This window comes from Rhinopithecus roxellana, chromosome 5, assembly GCF_007565055.1.
Source record: "Rhinopithecus roxellana isolate Shanxi Qingling chromosome 5, ASM756505v1, whole genome shotgun sequence".
NCBI lineage: Eukaryota > Metazoa > Chordata > Mammalia > Primates > Cercopithecidae > Rhinopithecus > Rhinopithecus roxellana.
Genome location: NC_044553.1, coordinates 17,898,203 through 17,920,819, shown reverse-complemented (window position 1 = coordinate 17,920,819; position 22,617 = coordinate 17,898,203). Strand labels below are relative to the sequence as shown.

At 42.5% G+C, this 22,617-nt stretch overlaps 1 protein-coding gene across 1 annotated transcript; it reads right to left on the bottom strand.

Annotated features, from left to right (window-relative positions):
• Positions 1-530: 530 nt before the first annotated feature.
• Positions 531-14,026, bottom strand: SNRPA1 (small nuclear ribonucleoprotein polypeptide A'). Its single transcript, XM_010381679.2, has 9 exons — positions 13,846-14,026; positions 11,398-11,545; positions 10,340-10,418; positions 6,276-6,322; positions 5,903-6,005; positions 5,206-5,285; positions 4,717-4,792; positions 3,963-4,056; positions 531-800 (listed from the first exon to the last, which is right to left on the bottom strand). Exons 1-9 carry the CDS (start codon positions 13,925-13,927, stop codon positions 742-744), a joined length of 768 nt encoding a protein of 255 aa, XP_010379981.1. The 5' UTR covers positions 13,928-14,026; the 3' UTR covers positions 531-741.
• Between the last annotated feature and the right edge of the window lie 8,591 nt (positions 14,027-22,617).

Here is a 22,617-nt window from a genome sequence, read left to right as displayed (position 1 = left end):
ACTATCATGGCTAAGGGAGATCAGAGAGATGGCAATTAAACAGTAGTGTTTTTCAAATGTGAATAACTTACGCCCCTTTCAACAAATGTTCTTGTAGACTCTCCATATGACCTTTATGTTAACTATGTACATATATAAAACTAGAGGCTGGGTAGGTGGCTTAGGCCTGTACTCCCAGAACTTTGGGAGGCCAAGGCAGGAGGATCACTTGAAGCCAGAGTTGGAGACCAGCCTTGGGGAGGGGGCGGGGAACAAAAAACGTAGCCAGGCTTGGTGGGACACACCAATCAATTTCAAAAATGGAATCATTTCAGTTGTCATATCAGAAGCCGGAGCGAGAGGTAAGTCTGCATTAACAGAAGGGCTGTGTGGGAGTAGAAAAGGTGGCCTTCCTGGCATGTGTCATGACATTGCAGAAGCTAGACTCTAATCCAGCCCAGGAAGCCTACCGAGAAAATGCTGCCCTCCTGCGTTTCCAATTTAAACATGTCCTTAGACCTCACTGCAAATGCACCATGATGACACACAACTTGGCAGCACAGTGAGTGGAGTTTATTTTTATAATTTGTAGAAAACTGACATTTAGATTTCAAAACTTATATTACAAAATTATCAGCAGCAGTCTTAAGCATTTCAACAATGCTGATAGATTTCACTTTGCTAACACAAACAAGGCTATTATACCATGTTCGAAAAGCAAGACTTGTTCCAAGAGGGTCTATTATACATCTGCGTCACTCCTCAGGACCCGTTTGTGACTGTGTCTTCTTCCATCTCTTCTTCACCATCATCAGTGGGCCCTAAAGAAAACCACACAAGCAAAAGTAGTATCAATTTTAGAAATCTATTCCCTTAGCATGTGAGTGTTCGTTCTGTGGCCACTGTTTGTTAGGCACTGAGGTAGGTACAGAAAGATCAAAAGCAACCCCTGCCTTTGAGGAACTTATCGTCCAGGGACAGTCTAGTCTGTCTTTGGCAGGTACTGGAAGGGATGGTCAATTTCAAAGGAAAGGGGTCACAAAGGTTTCAAAATTGTTACCTCCCACTGTAGTTGATGATAATTCATTTTTGGTGAAGGTAAAGTCTATACTCATGTGCTTTTCATGGCACTACTGTAGGCAAAAAAACCGGAAATACTCAAAAACATTTGGGCACCCACTACATGCCAAATACTGGCAACAGTTCAATGACTTTATTGTCTCTAAATTAGGGAAATATGGCAACAACTACCAAAAAATGTTACATTTGTTCAACAATTTATGGCAGATATTTTGGTCAATGTATTCCAGAGGGGAAAAAAGTTGTAACTCCTTCAATTGTTTGGGAAAATTACTCAATAATGTCTCACTTAACATCAGTCAGCTGAATTCTTGTATTGGTTTCATCATTCCATCCGTTGCAATATGGTATTTTGATTGAGGGCATGAAGAAAATCTGGCCACACAGGCATATAGTTAGAAAAGGGAGGAAGATTTTAATAGCTTGTGCAGATAATGATGGATGTTCTTTTTAGATACCATGGTAAAACTTGACAAATGGTAGCTTCCTAAAGGTTAGATGGCAGTGTAAAAGTCTGAAACCTTATCAATGAACTTTTCATACTCTTATTTGGTTTATCTTGTACTTTGAACAAATCTTTTACCCATACATGATTTTGTATCATTTGGAAAACAGTGGTTCACCGACTTTTGCAGATCTTTCAAACATTGAGCCATGTAATTATACAACATCAAAAATGTCACACCCATTAATTCACATGCATTAACATCACTATTGAGTTCCCCAGAAAAGTCTTGAGGTACTGGGAAGCTGGTAGGTTATGGCAGTGGATACAGGTTTTCTAAATTTTAATTTTTGTTTCAAATCTTGAATTTTCAATTGTTTTCCTTGAAGTGACAGGCTCACTTCAGCATGTTTGAGAAGACAAGTAGCTGCCTCTCAACTGAAATGACTGCACTAGTGCATGGAGATAACCACCTAACTCAAGTATGCAGACATGTGCATCCGCTTTCTGTCACCCAGAATATCAAAGAGACGTGTGCTCGAGGAGTGAGATTTAATTATCTTTACTGCTGCATCCAGGACACTCTTAAGTGAAACTGGTATGCACTCTACTGGGAGTGCAGAATAGGGAAGAATATAACAACTATTATTTAGGCTGCTGCCTTGACTCCTACTGTGCCAGCGGTTCTACCCACTATTGCTCCATCAGTGCAAATGTTCATACAAAAGCAAGTAACACCTTGGTGTTATTAGATAAAAACAGTCTTCGGCCAGGCATGGTGGCTCACACCTGTAATCCCAGCACTTTGTGAGGCCAAGGCGGGTGGATCACAAGGTCAGGAGATCGAGACCATCCTGGCTAACATGGTAAAACCTTGTCTCTACTAAAAAAAAAAATACAGAAAATTAGCTGGGCATGGTGGCAGGCACCTGTAGTCCCAGCTACTCGGGAGGCTGAGGCAGGAGAATTGTGTGAACCCATTCCTGCAGTGAGGTGAGATCGCACCACTGCACTCCAGCCTGGGCGACAGAGCAAGACTCCATTTCAAAACAACAACAACAACAAAAAAAACAGTCTTCACCTTAGACTCCCAGAAGCCCACAAACCACACAGTAGAGAATTACTGGTCTTAAAATACGTCTTTTTGGCCGGGCACAGTGGCTCATGCCTGTAATCCCAGCACTTTGGGAGGCCGAGGCAGGCGGATCACGGGGTCAAGAGATGGAGACCATCCTGGCCAACATAGTGAAACCCTGTCTCTCCTAAAAATAAAAAAAATTAGCCGGGCACAGTAGTAGGTGCCTGTAATCCCAGCTACTTGGGAGGCTGAGGCAGGAGAATCGCTTGAACCTGGAAGGCGGAGGTTAGAGTGAGCCGAGATCACGCCATTGCACGCCAGCCTGGGCAAAAAGAGTAAAACTCCGTCTCAAAAAGAAAAAAAAAAATCTTTTTCATTTTTAGCTCCCAGCTGAAACATTATTTCCCTAGGAAACTTTCTCCAATATAGCAGTCTAAGTAGAGGTCCCCAGTTACATTCATATCAAAACTTGTAAGACGTATTTCAGTATTTTTTTTTATATCCCTAGTGCCCCACATGCTGCCTGGCATAAAGTAGGCATTCAAATGTTAGAACCGTTACCACTTATCAAAAACTCGCTAATGTTGAGCCCTGTGCTAAGTTCAGTTTCTTAGCCTTTCAGCAACCTTTTGAGGTTTGGTACTATTATTATCTCAGATTTAAAGATGAGGAAAGACTTGAAGAAAGCTGTCCAAAGGCAGAGCTGGTGAAGCTAAGATTTGGGCCTCGGACTGCTTGGCTCTAGAGCCTGTGTTCCTAACTACTGAGCTATTATGCACACACACAAATATATATAGATGAAAGTCCACATGGCTATCTCTAGTGTTCAGTTCACTCCATTGCTGAAGTAATGCTAGCTTCAACTTTTACATAAAACCTCCCACAGTGCTATGACTTAACTTTCTTTATGAATTACTTTTTTTTCTTTTTTTGAGATGGTGTTTCGCTTGTTGCCCAGGCTGGAGTACAATGGTGTGATCTCGGCTCACCAACAACCTCCAACTCCCGGGTTTAAGCTATTCTCCTGCCTCAGCCTTCCAAGTAGCTGGGATTACAGGCATGCACCACCACACCAGGCTAATTTTGTATTTTTAGTAGAGACGGGGTTTCTCCATGTTGGTCAGGCTGGTCTTGAACTCCTGACCTCAGGTGATCTGCCTGCCTCAGCCTACCAAAGTGTTGGGATTACAGGGGTGAGCCACCGCACCCAGCCCATCAAATACTTTATCTTCAAAGAGCATTTAAAGAGATTTCATATATTAGATTTGATGTAAGGAGGCACTATTCTAGCATTCGGGAGTCATGGCATCTAAATGGTTGTGAGAGTTACACTTTGAGTGTAACATTAATTTGAATGTACAAAGAACACCATTTGCTCACCCGATCTGCGTTCTCTGCCAGGGATCTGACCAGACTGCAGCAACCCCTTCAGCCTCTCCACTTCAGCTAGAGTTGAAGCATTTGCTATAGCATTCTGGAGGACAGACAGCAATGGAGATGGATGATTAACTTCAATCAAGTATCAACTACCCAGAAAACTAAGTATCAATCACCTACAGAAATTCACAGCAACTTCTCCATTTGGAATATCAAACACTTCGGTGTTGGGGGAAGAATGTTATTGGCCCACAAAAATAAAACGAGAAGCCAAAAGACAAATTTCTAAAATTGGTGAAGAGACGCAGGCCTTCTTATAAAAGAGTAAATAATCAGTCCACATGTCCTAAAATTGTAGCTAAGTGAAGTAACTATTTGGAATTACGTTACTGAATAATTTAAGGAGGCAATATTATAAAACTAATCAGCCAAAAGGATTTGCCAGACAGCAAATCTTTGAAAGTAAAAATTAAGGCAAACACTAAGACAGCATACCAAGGTAACTAACTGTTCAAAGTGATAAATGCACCCTGGAAAATGAGAAAGACAAAGCTGCCTCCACATTAATTAGCTTGTGTAATTTCAAGTCTGATCAAATAATAATTTTATGCTAGTTTTTCCTTAAACAGAAGTATTGTTGTATGCTAATAACTGTGGGAAAACGAAATCTGTAATGTTCAGAACATGTTTATTATCCAACTTTGTGTTCTGAACCCATCTTAGCTCGTTCCAGTCAAGAAGCCTAACACATAATTACCTTGATTGCTTCTACATCCCCTGGAGATGGCCCACCTTTCTTTTTGTCAGTTGGCAAACCAGCACCTGGATTAAAACTTAAGAGGGGGAAGAACATAAACTGTTAAAACTAGACCAACAGAAGTTGCTTCTCTTTTACTTTCAAAAGCTTTTGAAAGTAATTCAACCAGTGTAGTATCTTATCTTTGTTAACAAACTGATACGAGAACTCTCTCCTTCAGAAACACCATCCAGTTCATCTTCCTATATAGAAAATAGGATGTACATGGTATCACATTGAGACTGACTACTGAAATATTTGCTCTGCTAACCTGGTAGAAATTTCTTGTGATGTATGGACCATTGATGTACATGGACTATAAGCACTCAAATTTAACACCACATTAATATGTCAGAGTTTTTGGTTAATTTTGTAGGAGACGAACTGCCAGACAGATCAGATCATGTTTCTGAAGGTGAAGTAGAGTTAAGTTGGATATCCGTGTCTTACGTTTTGCTTCTCCTGGCAATATCCTTTGCAAGCTGTGCACCCCGTTTGCCCTTGAACATTTTCTCTGCTTCCTGACGCTCCTACAGCGACACCACACACAGAGTTAATGGAAATAGGAATACCACATGCATTTAGATGCATTCCTCAGAAGACATGGAAGCGAACTCTCCTACAATACTCCAGCAGGCTGGTGAAAATACCAAAAAGCCAATTTCAAATTAAGAGAAGACACAGTGGTCTTCTTTCTTTGGTAAAGCTCCCTGAAGAAAGTTCACTCTCCTAGTTCCAAGGAGGGGATCCCAGGGAACTAAGAAGGCAATTAAAAAAACAATAAAATAATGAACTCCTAATAAAGGGAAAAACCTTCCTAACAAACAGAGCTGCACAAAAGTGGGCTACATTAAGTTCTCCACTAGGAATGTATCTAAGCAGACAATCCACTGTTAAGAGTGTTCACTGTGGCCTCAACATTTTGCAAACTTTGGAATGGCCAGCATTACATAAAAGAGCTTTAACTTAAAGTTCTATCATAAACTCTGCTATTAGAAAAAAATCTGACGTAACATTTCTCCCCCCATTTTCATTACAAACTAATGGTAAAATTTACTCATTTAGACAATTTTAATAATCAGTAATAAAAATACAAAGAAAAACACACAACTCTATAATGACTCACAAGCAACAGATTACTACTTACTTTTAGTTTCACTTTCTGGAAATCCAGCACTCTGACTTGTGGAACTTTATAAATCACATACAATCTGTAATGCTTCTTATTGGTTACCGGATTTCTTAGAATACTAGGAGAAGAGAAGTAACACAGTGGCAAACCTGTTCATGGCGCAACACTCAAAAGGTCTGTTTGAATAGTCTAAGGAACCTATAAATCAAGGGAACATTCACATTCTTCACATTTTAACATTGTAACAATTTACCATTAAGGAAATACATTCAATATTTCTTTGTAAAAGGCACTTTTAATTAACTGATTACATTAAGGTCAAGGCTGGTAAAAGTAATGTTATTTTAAAGGACTTCATTCATTTTGTCACAATATGTAATTCCCATACCTTAGGTAAGTCAGGGATTTGAGAGATGCCAGAGGGTCCAGATCACCCTGTAAAGTAATGGCCACAGGTAAGAACACGAATACCACATGCTATTTTGAGATCTGGAAAGGGAGAGTGCTTTTGAAGCAAGTTGTCTTTTACTTATTTACTTAACTTTTACTCTCTAGCACCAAGCCCAATACTAGCACATCACAAATGTTTAAATAATTTCTTTCTTTTCTTTTTTTTGAGACGGAGTCTTGGTCTATTGCCCAGGCTGAAGTGCAGTGGCACAATCTTAGCTCACTGCAAGCTCTGCCTCCCGGGTTCACGCCTTTCTCCTGCCTCAGCCCCCTGAGTAGCTGGGACTACAGGAGCCTGCCACCACGCCCGGCTAATTTTATTTTGTATTTTTAGTAGAGACGGGTGTCATGCGTGAAGAGACCACTAAACAGGCTTTGTGTGAGCAATAAAGCTTTTTAATCACCTGGGTGCAGGCGGGCTGAGTCCGAAAAGAGAGTCAGCGAAGGGAGATAAGGGTGGGGCCGTTTTATAGGATTTGGATAGGTAAAGGAAAATTACAGTCAAAGGGGGGTTGTTTCTGGCGGGGAGGAGTGGGGGTCACAAGATGCTCAGTGGGGGTGCTTTTTGAGCCAGGATGAGCTAGGAAAAGGAATTTCACAAGATAATGTCATCGCTTAAGGCAAGGACCAGTCATTTTCACTTCTTTTGTGGTGGAATGTCATCAGTTAAGGCGGGGCAGGGTATTTGCACTTCTTTTGTGATTCTTCAGTTACTTCAGGCCATCTGGGTGTCTACGTGCAAGTCACAGGGGATGCGATGGCTTGGCTTGGGCTCAGAGGTCTGACAAGGGGGTTTCACCGTGTTAGCCAGGATGGTCTCGATCTCCTGACCTGGTGATCCGCCCGCCTCGGCCTCCCAAAGTGCTGGGATTACAGGCGTGAACCACCAGGCCCGGCCGGGGGCCTCACTCTTAATAGAAATCATATCCCAACACGGCCCTGCCCTGAAGAGAAACTGCTGGAACAGACGCAAATTGGGTAGATGGCAGGGGAGGGGTATGTGTGTGCAAGAGGCACAGTGAGAAAAAAATACAGATAAAAACAGGGAGAGCAGAGCCAGAAATTCTCAAAAAGCAAGCTGCCATCTTCAAATAAGTCACAAAAACCACCAGAGGGAGCTCTAGAGCTTGATACTGTTCTGCCCCCACTGAAGATGATCCAAAAAGGAATAAAGAACAAAGTGGTAACATTTGTTACATACACAGTGTAAAGCATAATGGTGATGTAGTGATGGGTTTCAAAAAATAATAAATATGTAACAAGCTGAAAGGTGCTGAAATGTTGAAGGTCACTGTACTGTATTGCTTAGGAGGGTAAAGGTGTCAAAGTTTAAAATTAAATGTTGAAGGTCACAGTACAGTGATCTTAACATTTAATTTTAAACTTTTATAAATATGTATGTTTTAATTTCTAGGATGCTAACTCAAGACTGAAAGAGAGTAAGTAATTTCTAAACCATTAGAAGGAAAAATGGAATGACAGAAGGAGAGCATGTACAATAAAGGGGAGAAAAAGGATTGAAGAATGGATGGTACAAACAGAAAGCCCCAGAACAGAGAGAAGACAAACTGGAACACACCAGTAATTACATTAAACAGACTAAATATAAATAATTAACTTAAAAGAGCTTTCAGACTGGACTGTAAAAAATTCTAATCAGAGCCAGGCGTGGTGCCTCATGCCTATAATCCTGGCACTCTGGGAGGCCGAGGTGGGTGGATCACAAGGTCAAGAGTTCAAGACCAGCCTGACCAACATGGTGAAACTCTGTCTCTACTAAACAAAAAAAAATACAAAAATTAGGCAGATGTGATGGTGCCCACCTGTAATCCCAGCTACTTGGGAGGCTGAGGCAGCAGGAGAATCTCTTGAACCCGGGAGGCAGAGGTTGCAGTGAGCCGAGATCTCACCACTGCACTCCAGCCACTCCGTCTCAAAAAAAAAAAAAAAAAAAAAAAATTCCAACCATACAGTTTTCAACGGATAAATCTAAAATACAAGAGGTACAGAAAAGTTGAAAGTAAATTTTGGATGGAAAAAGATTTATTATGCATATAACTAACCAAAAGAAAGATTGTTTTGGTATATCAGGTAAAAGAAACCTCAAGGTAAACAGCATTAATAGAGACAGAGGTTCACAAAATAATAAAAAGGTTCCGTTCACCAGAAAGATATGAGTAATTCAAAATTTGCATGTATCAAATAAGGCAACTTCAAAATATACAAAACTAAAATTGACAGAACTTCAGGGATAGTCAAATCCACCACCATGCTGTGAGATTCTAACATACCTCTCTCAGTAACCAATAAGCCCAGTGGTCTTCATTTTTGCAAAGAGCTTTAAATACAACTATAATTTCTCTAACAGCACCTATCATGAGACACATTGCCTATAAATATGTATTTCTGGTTGAATACTTCACACACTTTAGAAAGGACATGGCCATGGACCAGTGCTTTCTTACATTTGTAGTCAAGCATCTCCTTGAGAATTTAAAGGATGCTACGGACCTCGTCCACAAGGAAAGGAACACAGTTCATTCTCAACAATCAGGAAGTAAGGGAGGAAGGTTAGGTCACAAAATTAAGTTATGCGATTTTTTTTTTTTTTTTTTTTTTTTGAGATGGGGTCTCACACTATCGCCCAGACTGGAGTGCAGAGGCATGATCATGGTTCACTGCAGCCTCGACTGACTGCTAGGGCTCAACTGATCCTCCCACTTCAGCCTCTGGAATACTTGGGACCACAGATGCACGCTACCACATCTGGATTTTTTTTTTTTTTTTTTGAGATGGAGTCTCACTCTTCGCCCAGGCTGGAGTGCAGTGGCATGATCTCGGCTCATTGCAACCTCTGCCCTCTGGGTTCAAGCAATTCTCCTGTCTCAGCCTCCTGAGAAGCTGGGATTACAGGTGCCCACCACCACACCCGGCTAATTTTTGTATTTTTGGTAGAGACAGGGTCTCACCATATTGCCCAGGCTGGTCTCGAACTCCTCACCTTGTGATCCGCCTGCCTTGGCCTCCCAAAGTGCTGGGATTACAGGCATGAGCCACTGTGCCTGGCCTTTTTTTTTTTTTTTTAATTACTTATAGAGAGAGACGAGGTCTCACTATGTTGCCCAGGCTGGTCTAGAACTCCTGAGTTCAAATGATCCTCCCACCTTGGCCTCCCAAAGTGCTTGGATTACAGGCATGAGCTATGGCACCTGGCCTACAATATAAATTTAAGCATCCAGTGTTTAAGTGAATAATTTAGGTTACAAAACAATATACAGTATTTCAATTATGTTAAAAATTGGATACACAGAGCAGAAATTTAAAAAGCATAAAAACAGTTCCAAGTGGACTGTTCATCTAATGTGAAGAGTAAAACAAGGTTTTTAGATTAGAACTGTTCAACAAGATTTAATGCACATCAGATATGTAATCTAAAATTTTCTAGTAGCCATGTTAAAATAAATAGGTGAAACTAATTTTAATAATATGCCATTTAACTTATTACCAAAACATTACCATTTCAACATTGATATAAAATTACTGAGATAGTTTACTTTTTTTTTTTTGCACTTAAGTCTTTGAAATCCAGTGTGTATTTTATAGTTCTAGCACATCTTAATTATGAGTAGCCACCTGTAGTTACTGGTACTATATTGGACACTGCAATTCTAGAAAACAACATAGGAGTTTACAATCCTGGAATAGGGGAAGCTTAAACATCAAAAGGGCTACAATAAAGAAAAAGATTGATACATTGGACTGCACCTAAATTAGGAACTTCTCTAACAGGACATCCTAAGTCAAAGGGCAAGTAAGAGTAGGAAAATATTTGCAACATACAGCTGCAGAACCCAAAAGGCCCAGATCCTGAATTAAGAAAAAGACAAGCGGATACTGAGATCATTTTCTATGAGATTTTCTAGATTTTGTAAATTTTCTGGAGGAAGCACATAGTACCTTTAACCCCACCCACCAAATACATTTTCCTTCTGTGCAACTTACCAGTTCCACGAGACTATTATTGGTGAGAATGAGTTCTGTCAGACAGGGCAGAGCCTGATCAAGTCCCTCACCTATACGGCTAAAATAAAAATAGTCTTAGTGAAAGTGAAAATTAAATAAGCTCACAATTTTAATTACCTCCTTGCTCAGAGGATCTCAGAGAGACACAGATCCTTCATCCAACACCCTGACAAAGAGGAAACAAAGCAAAAAGAACCCTTTTCTGAGGCCACAGCGTCAGCGACAGAAGTGGGATTTTAGAACCCATGCCTATGGGACACTGCCTGGGGCTAATTCTACTGTCACACTGTCTAGTGGAACCTGAGAAAAGGTGCAACTCCTGGGTGGCACAAACTACTTAACTCACTTCATGATTTTTTGTGCAGGCAGCGCAGAAATACAAATAATTCTGCATTCACAGCTCAGGTACAAGACACAACAACTATACTATAGGGGAATGGTTAACCTACGAGATATATTTCTATCTGAAGGAAATCCCACTCACCATCCAGTACCTTTAAAGACATTATCTACACACCAAGTGCTTTTTTTCCAATAAAGTTTACACAGAGCTGATGAAGACAGGGTCAAAAAAGATCTCAATTTCAATAAGTAACAGTCTAGAAAGCTGCAGTTAAAAAAAAAATGGCAGAGACGCTCAGTCAAAAGTATAATTGTTACCTTTATATATCCTTTTACTATGACCCCTTTGATAATTGTTCTAGAAGCCAAAATGTATACAAAGCAACATGTTTTTAATAAGAAACTTACCATGAAAATAAAAATACATGATTTCCGAACAGATACAAGACTAGACTAAAGCCAGGTTAATCTCTGGATCTCTATAGGAAAAGTGAAGTTCATTTCTCATTTTAAGAAAAAATATGTATTGAACGTGGCTTCTATTATGGAAAAAATATTTTTTAAAAATATAAAAATTAAAAAAAAAAACAAACAAACATGTAGGTTTAACCAGTAGTACGTGATACAACTTCTTCAGGGAACACTGCAACATTTACCCTAGGGGGAAAAAATTACTTTCCCCTATAGGCACTTACCATATTCTGTTGTTGTTCACTAACAATGTTTTCAGTCTTCTCAACAAAGGAAAACCATCCAGTTTCCTGATCTCATTGTCAGAAAAATCAATAGCATCAAACTGGTCTAATGTAGCACCGAGATTTTCAATGACGGGAATTTTATACCCTGTAAAATGGAGGAAAAAAACACACAAGAGGTATTAATATAACTAAACAGCCCCTTAAAACATTAGCAGTATTTCATAGTATCTGATTCCAGGCTTTGATTTATTCAGGAAGTATTACCTAGCACCTATGCCATGTCATACATGCCTTGCCACTGTACAAGATACTAGAGAGAAAATGCTGAACGAGTCTCAAGTACCCAGTGCCATGAAGCTTACAATCTAATGACAACAAGGACAAGAACAATAATAATGGGTGATATAGGTAGCTAACATTTATAAGAACATTTACAAAGTGCCTCACACTGTTCTAAGTCGTTTGGGCTAGTTAAGCGGAATCCGCACAACAGGAATTTACACTTTGAGCTGCTTAGTCTCAGTGCCCAAACAGCGTTCAAACATTGTGGATAGCAGTTCTCCACTCTTGCATCTCCACGGGCCAGATTCTTAGAACCCATCAGAACAGCCTCAAGATATGACAGTTCTCCCTCCCCTCCCCCAGCTCCAATTCAGAGTTGAAGAACTCAATAGTTTACTTAGAGTAATAAATCTGTGAACACTCAAATGTTAATTTGTCCAATTTGAGCACAATTATTGTGTTAGGCACTATAAGAAAACTATTCCGAAGAAGCAAGGTCTACTAAAAAAGAATTCACCCAAAGTTAAAGGACACAATTCAGAGCTATATTACACGTACTGCATCAAAATACGTATTCTCAACACTGCACGTCCTCCATAAAGAGAAATGGCAGAGATCATCAAAAGTGGTGAGTTGGGCCGGTCGCAATGGCTCAAGCCTGTAATCCCAGCACTTTGGGAGACCGCGGATCACCTGAGGTCGGGAGTTCGAGACCACCCTGACCAACATGGAGAAACTCGGTCTTTACTAAAAATACAAAATTAGCCGGGTGTGATGGCGCAGACCTGTAATCCCAGCTACTCGGGAGGTTGTGGCAGGAGAATCGCTTGAACCCGGGAGGCAGAGGTTGCAGTGAGCTGACATCGCGCCATTGCACTCCAGCCTGGGCAACAAGAGCGAAACTCCGTCTCAAAAAAAAAAAAAAAAAAAGTGGTGAGTTGCTCTTGAACTGAACCTTTCTCTAAGAAACTTAGTTTCAACAAAATAAAAATACTGGGGGCCGAGCGCGGTGGTTCACGTCTGTAATCCCAGCACTGTGGGAGGCCAGCAGAGGCGGATCACTTGAGGTTAGGAATTCGAGACCAGCCTGACCAACATGGCGAAACCCCGTCTCTACTAAAAATACAAAAATCAGCCAGGTGTGGTGGCTCACGCCTGTAATCCCAACAACTCGGGAGGCTTGAGGCACAGGAATCACTTGAACCGGGGAGGCGGAGGTTGCAGTGAGGCGAGATCACGCCACTGCACTCCAGCTGGGGCGAAAGAGCAAGACTCCATCTCAACACAACACAACACAACACAACACAACACAACACAACACAACACACTGAGATTTCCCAAAGGTCAGCAAGAAACCTAAGCAGATCCCGCAGCGATGCTGCTCCAAAGTCATAGGTCCCCGTGGGAACAAATCTCAGGCTATGGTTGCATGGTCTTATCCCCAGAGAAGTTGCTCTTCACATCCTTTTTAAAGTCGTCTCCTGAAATGCCAACTAGCTAGCTGCCCTCCCAATACCTTACCAAGTCTTGCTAAGGTTGAAATAGTACAGGAATCTGAATAATTGCGAGCGCTTCCACAACTTACATACAGCACAGGGCGGTGCAAACCTGGGTCACACAGTTCAATTTTTAAAACGTTTTCATAAAGGGGAAACGCCAGACAAAGCTACTAAGTAGAAAATACTGGGAGAAACAATCGCTGTTGTTCGGGGACTTAGTTTCCTCCCTCACATTAGGAACAATGAACACATATCCCATCTACGCTCAAAATATCATCTGGCGGCAAGTATTAAGAACCAATCACTCGCCCTGCACTAGCGTTACAACCACTAACGAGCCGCTCTTCCGGGCCCTCAAACAGAGCCAACTGCGAAACAACCAAGCAAGGCCTAATAGAGCCCCACGAGTATGCACCAGGAAGTAATGAAGTCACTCGTGTCTGTCAAAAGGCACGGCGCTAACAGAAGGCTCCCAAGAGCCTAACGGGATGCTCATTTGGCAACCACAGCAAGAATCAGGCCCGGCGTTCCCTGCGCAGCCCGGTCGGAGCCCAAACAACCGGCCCGCGGGCCAAGCTCCGGCCTTCGGTGCACGCGGCAGAGCGCGGATAATAAGGCGACGCGGTGCCGCCCGGGGACTGGCCGCCCACGCCCTCGGACTCACCTCGGAGGTCCAGCTCCCGGTCGCGCACCGCGTTGGTGTACTGCGCCGCCTGCTCGATCAGCTCCGCCGTCAGCTTGACCATCCTGCTGCCTCCCGTTTCCTCGCGCAGTGGAAAGCCCGTGGCCTCCCGCCAGCGAGACGTCCCAGCGTGCCCCGCGACCCACCGCCAGGCAGCACCAATCGCAGCCGCCGAGTGCGCGCGCAGCTCGCCCGCCAGACCGAAGCAATCGAAGAGCCACGCTTCCGGGGTCGTTCTTGCCGGAAGTCTTACCGCGCGCAGGGGATGTGTCTGGTTCTGCGTTGTTTCCTGGGGTGTGTTTGGAGTCTGGAGAACCTATGACTCCAGACGTTGGTGTTTAAAAGTTAAGGCGAATGTGGAAACACCCGAGGGGAACTTTTTCATGCATTAGCGCACCTTGAGGTGGGACGGGAAGCTGTGACTGCTCTCCCTCCACCAGCCGGCGCGGGGACCCGTGGGGTTCAGTGAAGGGTCCAGGAGTTCAGGTACCCCTCCCGGGCCTGGGCCTTGGCTCCGGGTTACAGTGTGAGATCCCGGGCTAGGTGGCCCGCCCGGGACAACCCCACAGCTCCGCAAGTCCAACCTGGCCTAGGGCACGGTAGGGTTTGCGGTTAAGCTGTGGCCTTTAGAATTCTGAATATTCCTATGAAGTATGATATACAGAAAAGTGCATATGAGGAATTTACAGCGTGATTAATGACCAGAGTGAACACAACTGCCTAGCCGACACCGAGATCCAAAAAACCACTATGCTGAAAGCCTCCCTCTTTCCCAAAGGCAACCGCGAACTCAACACTACAGATTCATTTTGCTTGCTTTTGATATAAATAGAATCATGCAGTATGCTTTTTTTGGCCTAGTTTCTTTGAGTCTATATTATGTCTGGAGTCCATCCAGGTTGCGTACAGAGATGGTTTGTTTGCTTTCGCTGCTGAAGAGAATTCCGCTGTATATATTATACCATAAATTACTTATTCTGCTGTTGATGGACATCAAAGTTGTTTTCTGTTTAGGGCTATTCTGAGTAATGCTGCTATGAATTTTCTGGTACGTGGATCTGATGCACATTTGCATGAGTTTCTCCTGGAGTGGAATTGCTGGGACATAGGGTATGATATCTATCATCAATAAATAATGCCCAACAGTTATACTAAGAGGCTGAAATAATATACACACTCCAGCGGTGTGTAAGGGTTTTCATGGCTTCCAGCTTCAACCTTGTTGGCATTTTAAGTCTATAACTTTAGCTATTCTGATGGGTGTGTGGTGGTATTGCACTACTGCTTTGCTTTGCTTTTCTCTAATAAATGAAGCTGAGAACTTTCTCATGTGTGTGGTGCCCATTCTGATAGCTTCCTTTGTTAAGTGTTCTTGCGAGTCCTTGGCTCATTTTTTTCCTTATGGAGTTGTCTGCCTTTTTTCTTATTGATTCTTGGAATTTCTTTATATATTAGGGATATGAACACACTCTGTGGCTTGCCTTTTCACTCAATGGTGTTGTTTGATGATTAGAATTTTTTTTTTTTTTTTTTTTTTTTTAAAGACAGGGTCTCGCTTTGTCACCTAGGCCGGAGTGCAGTGGTGCCATCAGGACTCACTACAGCCACGACCTCTCAGGCTCAAGAGATCCTCCCCCTCAGCCTCCCAAATAGCGGGGACTATAAGCACAGGCCAACAGGACTGGCTAACTTTTGTATTTTTTGTAGAGACGAGATTTTGACATGTGGCCCAGGCTGGTCTCCAACTCCTGAGCTCAAGTGACCCACTTGCCTCAGACTCCCACAGTGCTGGGATTACAGGCGTGAGCCACCATGCCTGAGAAGTTTCCAATTTTTATGTAGTTCAATTATTTACTTTAGGTTAGTGGATTGGGTGTGTGTGCATGTGCATGTACCTTAAGAAATCTTCCCTTACCCCCATCATATTTTCCTATGTGATCTACTAGACAATTGTTTTGCCTTTCACATTTAGTTCTACAATCCACCTGGAGATGATTCTCCTTGAACTTTTATTGAAGTATGATATACCTAAAGAAGAGTGAAAACTGAACACACCCAAGCAACTAGCATCCTCATAAGAACAGGACATTGCCACATTCCAGAAGCCCCCCTCCTGTCTTCATCTAGTCACCACCCTTGCCCCAAGGGTAACCATTATCCTGACATCTTGTATAGATTTGCTTTGCCTAGTTTTGTCTTTATGCAAATGAGGTACCTTACATATTTTTTCGTTAACATTATGTTTGTGTGTAGATGTAGTTCATTTATTCTCATTGTAATATAGTATTTAATTGTGGATGTTTCACAATTTGTCCATTCTGCTGTTGATGAACATTTGGGTAATTTTCACTCTGGAGCTTTTATATTATAAATGGTGTACCTACAAACACAATAATATATCTTTATGTGAACACATATACTGATATATACCCAGGGATGGAATTACTGGGTCATAGGGTTTACTTATGTTCAGCTTAAGTAGGACATAGTTTTCCAAAGTCGTTGTACCAACTTAAACTCCTTGCTAACGTTTAGTATTGTCTGTCTTTTTAATCTTAGCCATTCTGGTAGATAGGGAATGGTATGAAATTGTGGTTTTAACTGTATTTCCCTAAGTACTAACACAGTTGAGAACTTTAAAAAATATATTTATGTTCATTTGGATAACTTCTTTTTTTTTTTTTTTTTTTTTTTTTTTTTTTTTTTTGAGACGGAGTCTCGCTCTGTCGCCCAGGCTGGAGTGCAGTGGCCGGATCTCAGCTCACTGCAAGCTCCGCCTCCCGGGTTTACGCCATTCTCTCGCCTCAGCCTCCCGAGTAGCTGGGACTACAGGCGCCCGCCATCTCGCCCGGCTAATTTTTTGTATATTTTTTTTTAGTAGAGACGGGGTTTCACCGTGTTAGCCAGGATGGTCTCGATCTCCTGACCTCGTGATCCGCCCGTCTCGGCCTCCCAAAGTGCTGGGATTACAGGCTTGAGCCACCGCGCGCGGCCTGGATAACTTCTTTAATGAAGTGTCTGCTTAGGTGTTTTGCCCATTTTTCTATTGGGCTTTTTTTTTTCTTTTAATGATTTGTAGGAGCTCTTTATATTGTTTCAATAGGAATCCTTGTGAGCTATGTCTGTAGTGAATATTTTCCCCCTGTGGCTTGTGTTTTCACTCTCTTAAGGGTATCTTTTGATGAACAGAAGTTCTTCATTTTAATACAGTCTAATTTATGAACCTTTCCCTAAATAGTTAATGGTTTTCGAGTATGCTTTGAGAAACTTTTGCCTACTCCAAAATTATGAATATTTTCTTCTAAAAGCTTTATTATTCCACCTTTTGCATTTAGATCTGCAGTCTCTCTGGCATAGATTTTTGTGTATAGTCTAATGTAGGGAAGAAGATATATTTTTCCCCATATGGATATTTGGTTGACCCAGCACCATTTATTGAAAAGACCATCTTTTCCCCCACTGCTCTGCAGAGCAACTCTTTTCAAAAATCAAGTGTCCAAATATGTGAGGGCCTGTTTCTGAACTAGCTATTCTGTTCCATGGGTTTAGTCAGCTATCCTTGCAGAATACAAGCTTTAGAAAAAGACTTGGTATTTGTCCCTCAAAAAAAGCTCCCATTTGTTTTTCTCAGATTATCTAGTAGTTATCTAGTTATTCTAATCCTTTGCATGTGAACATAAATTATAGGTATGTCTTATATCTGAAAAGGCACCCATGATTTGACTTGTGTTGGATCTGTAGATGAATTTGGAGAGAATATCTTTACAGTATTAAGTATTCCAGTCAATGGGCATATTACAACCCTATATTTATTGAGGTACTCTTTCATTTCAGTAGCTTCTTACAGATTTTGTGTCTAGGCCTTGTATATCCTATACTAGATTGTCTAGATATTTGATAGATTGTCTAGATGTTTGATAGTTTTTGATGCTACTGTAAATAGTATCTTTTGTTTAAAAACTCCATTTTCTAATCATTAGTTTCAATATATTTAAATACAGTAGATGTTTGAATATTGGTGTTACATCTAGTGATCTTGTGAAATTTACTTACTAATCATAATAGTTTATCTGTAACCATTCTTGTGGATTTTCTACATACATAACCATGCTATTTGAGAATAATGATAGTTGGCCGGTTGTGGTGGCTCATGCCTGTAATCCCAGCACTTTGGGAGGCTGAGGTGGGTGGATCACCTGAGGTCAGGAGTTCAAGACCAGCCTGGCCAACATGGTGAAACCCTGTCTCTACAGAAAATACAAAAATTAGCTGGATGTGGTGGCACGTACCTGTAATCCCAGCTACGTGGGAGGCTGAGGCATGAGAATCACTTGAACCAGGGAGATGGAGGTTGCAGTGAGTGGAGATCATGCCACTGCACTCCAGCTCTGGGCAACAGAGTGAGACTTGGTCTCAAAAAAAAAAAAAAAAAAAAAAGAAGAAGAAGAATGATAGTTTTATTTCATCCTTTCCAATTATTATACTGGTTCTTTATTTTTTTTCCTTGTTACACTGGCTGGGATCTTTAGGAGAATGTTGAACAGTAGTGGTAGTAAATATGCTTTGGCAGGCATCACTTCATAGCCAAGAAAAAACTCTAACCAATGATCGTTAACATCACCAATAATGGAACAGATCGTGTACTCCCTGCTAGAATGCAGTGAGAACACAGAATCAGACTGTGAGATTCCTGTCAAAGATGCATGACTTGACTCAAAACATGAGGAAACCTCAGACAAGCATGCACTGAAGGACAACCTACAAATAACTGGCCTATAGTCTTTAAAAGGTTCCAGATCATGAGGCAAGGAAAGACTGAGGAACTGTTCCAGATGGAAGAACATTAAAGAGACGTGATGACTAAGTGAAAAGTGTGATTCTAAACCAGATCGTTTTGCTAAGAACTTTATTGGGACAACTGGCAGAACTAGAATTCAGTCAGAGGTTTAGATGGTAATAACATATCAATATTAATTTCCTGATTCTGATGGCTGTGCAGGAGAATGTCATTGTTTATAGGAAATACCCACTAAAGCACTGGGTGGTGAAGTCATAGGGTATAATATCAGTAACTTACTCTCAAATTGGGAGAGAATTTCTTTGTATTGTACTTGGAACATTTTTGTTTTCTGAGATGGAGTCTTACTCTGTTGCCCAGGCTGGAGTACAGTGGTGTAATCTTAGTTCACTGCAACCTCTGCCTCCTAGGTTCAAGTGATTCTCATGCCTCAACCTCTCAAGTAGCTGGGATTACAAGCACTCGCCACTATGCCTGGCTAATTTTTATATTTTTAGTAGAGACAGGGTTTTGGCATATTGGCCAGGCTGGTCTAAAACTTCTGACCTCAACAAGTGATTTCCCCTGCCCCCCGTCCCTGCCTTGGCCTTCCAAAGTGCTGGGATTGCAGGCGTGAGCCATCACACCTGCCTGGTCACTGCAGCTTTTGTTTAACTAAAAAAACGAAAAAAGTTAAACAAAATAACTAAAGAATTAAAATAACTTTAAAAAGTTAAAATAACTAAAAAATCAAACAAAATAACTTAAAGAAGTTAAAATAACTAAAAAACAAAATAACTAAAAATATTAAGCAAAATAACTAAATAATGAAAAAAGTTAAACAAAATAAAACCTAAACTTCATTTAATTCCAGAGAGGACCACCAGGTGGAGTCCTTAGGCCAAAGAGCTTGTTTTTTTTTTTTTTTTTTTTTGAGACGGAGTCTCGCTCTGTCGCCCAGGCTGGAGTGCAGTGGCGCAATCTCGGCTCACTGCAAGCTCCGCCTCCCGAGTTCACGCCATTCTCCTGCCTCAGCCTCCTGAGTAGCTGGGACTACAGGCGCCCGCCACCTCGCCCGGCTAGTTTTTTATATTTTTTAGTAGAGACGGGGTTTCACCGGGTTAGCCAGGATGGTCTCGATCTCCTGACCTTGTGATCCGCCCGTCTCGGCCTCCCAAAGTGCTGGGATTACAGGCTTGAGCCACCGCGCCCGGCCCAAAGAGCTTGTTTTAACTTGGGGCCCTTCTGTTGCTGTTTAAAAAAAAAAAAAAAAAAAAAAAAAAGCCGGGCGCGGTGGCTCAAGCCTGAGATGGAGTCTCGCTCTGTCGCCCAGGCTGGACTTGGGGCCCTTCTGTTGCTGTTAAAAAAAAAAAAAAAAAAAAGGCCGGGCGCGGTGGCTCAAGCCTGAGATGGAGTCTCGCTCTGTCGCCCAGGCTGGAGTGCAGTGGCCGGATCTCAGCTCACTGCAAGCTCCGCCTCCCGGGTTTATGCCATTCTCCTGCCTCAGCCTCCCAAGTAGCTGGGACTACAGGCGCCCGCCAACTCGCCCGGCTAGTTTTTTTTTTTTTTTTGTATTTTTTAGTAGAGACGGGGTTTCGCCGTGTTAGCTAGGTAGGTCTCGATCTCCTGACCTCGCGATCCACCCGTCTCGGCCTCAAAAAAAAAAAAAAAAAAAAAAAGGAGAGGTCTGGTGTCTCTTTACTTCAAAAAGGGAAAGTTGTACAAGTTTCCCGTTCTTCAGCATAGGAACAGGGACAGAAATCACACCATATGTGGTTTTATTCATTTCGGGTATCTCTATGAAGTTGCAAACAATTTTCTTTTTTGATTCCATTTCTTTTGGCCGGAATTTCTCAACCTTGCTACTATTGACATTTTGGTCTGGACAGTTCTTTGTCATGGGGGCTGCTGTGCATTGCAGGGTGCTTAGCAGCATTCCTGGCCTCCACCCACTGGATATGAGTACATCCTTCCAGCTGTGACAACCCAAAATGTCTCCAGACATTGCCAAATGTCTTCTGGAAGACAAAAATTATCCCTGGTTGAGAGAGAACCACTGTTTTTGGCAATAGGATGTTTTCTGCCCTGGGCACTTTGGTTCCTGTTGTCTCAAAAGGGAAGCTAAGATACCTGGTTACCCTTAGTGTGGCTGGTCAGGTAGTGGTGAGGGGCTTTGGACAGTGGGACTGAACCCTAGGATCTAAGGTGGGTGTTCAGTGCTGTACCATCTAAGGATGCTGTTCTGTGCTCAGATAAGCCACAGAGCCTAGGGTGTCAGGAAAGGACTTAAACAGCCAACCAGGAAGGATAGAGTCTGGGGTTCGTGTGAGGAAAGCAACAGTGAAGGCTGGGGCAGGGGAGCAGAATCTTCATTTCCCTCCAGCAGCCAGTGCCCAGTGGCCTCCCAGCTGGCTGGGCAGAACCTTAAGATGCTAGAGAATGGCCTTGGTGTATTACTTTCCATCACCCCTGCTTGTTCTTATTAAAATGTTTTTCTTTCCTACTTTTCCACCTCCTTCTCTTTCCATCTTCTGATCTGAACCTCTGCCCCTCACCTGTTCTTGGGTGCTCCAACATACTCCAAACTTTTAGGCAAAAGGCCCTCTCCAGCCATATTTTCAATAATGCAAATGCAGTGGATGGTGGTCTCCCCAGGTTCAAGGACACTCCACTCCTGGACTCATTTAGACCATGTTGCTATCTATCGATCGTTTTTGATTGATTGATTGATTGATTGATTGAGACAGGGTCTCACTATATTTCTCAGGCTGGCTGCCAACTCCTGGGCTCAAGCCGTCCTCTTGCTTCTGAACCTCCCAAAATGCTAGGATTACAGGTGTGAGCCACTGTGCCTGGCCCTTTTATTTTTTTAAGTTCTGTCTACCCCCTCCCATTTCAGGTGTGTCTTCTGTAAAATGCAATTCTCACCAGTCCTTTGAAGAGTCACAAGATACAAAGTCAGCAGTGGCCTGGGAGGGATGGGGATGTACACATGGGGTCCACTGTGAGGTGCCCAAGAATTTGGGGATAAGGTCAGATAAACATCACTCCCTGAAAATAAAGCTAGTTTAAAACAAATGCATCATGGCTGCATTTGGGCAGCTGCAGAATGATGCCCCTCCTGCAGCCAGCCATCCTCCTTCCCTGGGCACACGGGTGGGAGCAACTTTGCCAATGTGCAGCCCAAGGCAAGGCAGTCACTTCTGTGGGCCTCAGTGTCCTTGTCTGGGAAATGACAGGTTTAGAGGAGGTGATCCATGATCCTGTCACTTAAAGTCCATACATATATCCTGCCCGAGTCCAGACAATTTTAACCTCAAGGTTGGACCACTTGTGAGCAGACATTATATTTAGCTGGTCTCTTTCAACAAGGTGGAGTTTAGTGATTAGGACTTGGTGAACAACTTCTGAACTCCCCACCCAACTTGTCAGCCCCAAGATGGGCTTGCCTGGCCCACCAACTTGACAAGGCTGCCTGGTTGGCTTTCCTGGGAAGGGAGTTTCTTCCTTTTTTTTTTTTTGAGATGCAGTTTCACTCTTGTTGCCCATGCTGGAGTATAGTGGTGTGATCTTGGCTCACTGCAGCCTCCACCTCCTGGGTTCAAGCTATTTTCCTGCCTCAGCCTCCCGAGTAGCTGGGATTACAGGTGTCACCACCACACATGGCTAATTTTTGTATTTTTAGTAGAGATGGGGTTTCACTGTGTTGGCCAGGCTGGTCTCAAACTCCTGACCTCAGGTGATCCGCCCGCCTCGGCCTCCCAAAGTGTTGGGATTACAGATGTGAGCCGCCATGCTCGACCAGGAGTTTATTTCTGATTCAGCTGCAAACATGGTAGACTGTAAGCTCTCAGTGGGCAAAGAGCTCGGATTTATAGATATCTGGGCCCTAGGGTCTAAAAAGATGCCTTGCACCAGTGGGACTTAACAAGTTGCTGGTTTTAAGTCAGTGTCAGTTTCATGGGCGGGGCAAGGGG

Excerpts from the sequence above, each read along its gene's own strand:
- SNRPA1 (XM_010381679.2), bottom strand. The coding sequence starts at position 13,927 with ATGGTCAAGCTGACGGCGGAGCTGATCGAGCAGGCGGCGCAGTACACC. Across the intron at positions 4,793-5,205 it reads ATTGCCAGGAGAAGCAAAAC|TTTTAATCCAGGTGCTGGTT; the intron begins GTAAGACACGGA and ends CCCCCTCTTAAG. Across the intron at positions 801-3,962 it reads TGGCAGAGAACGCAGATCGG|GGCCCACTGATGATGGTGAA; the intron begins GTGAGCAAATGG and ends GGTTTTCTTTAG.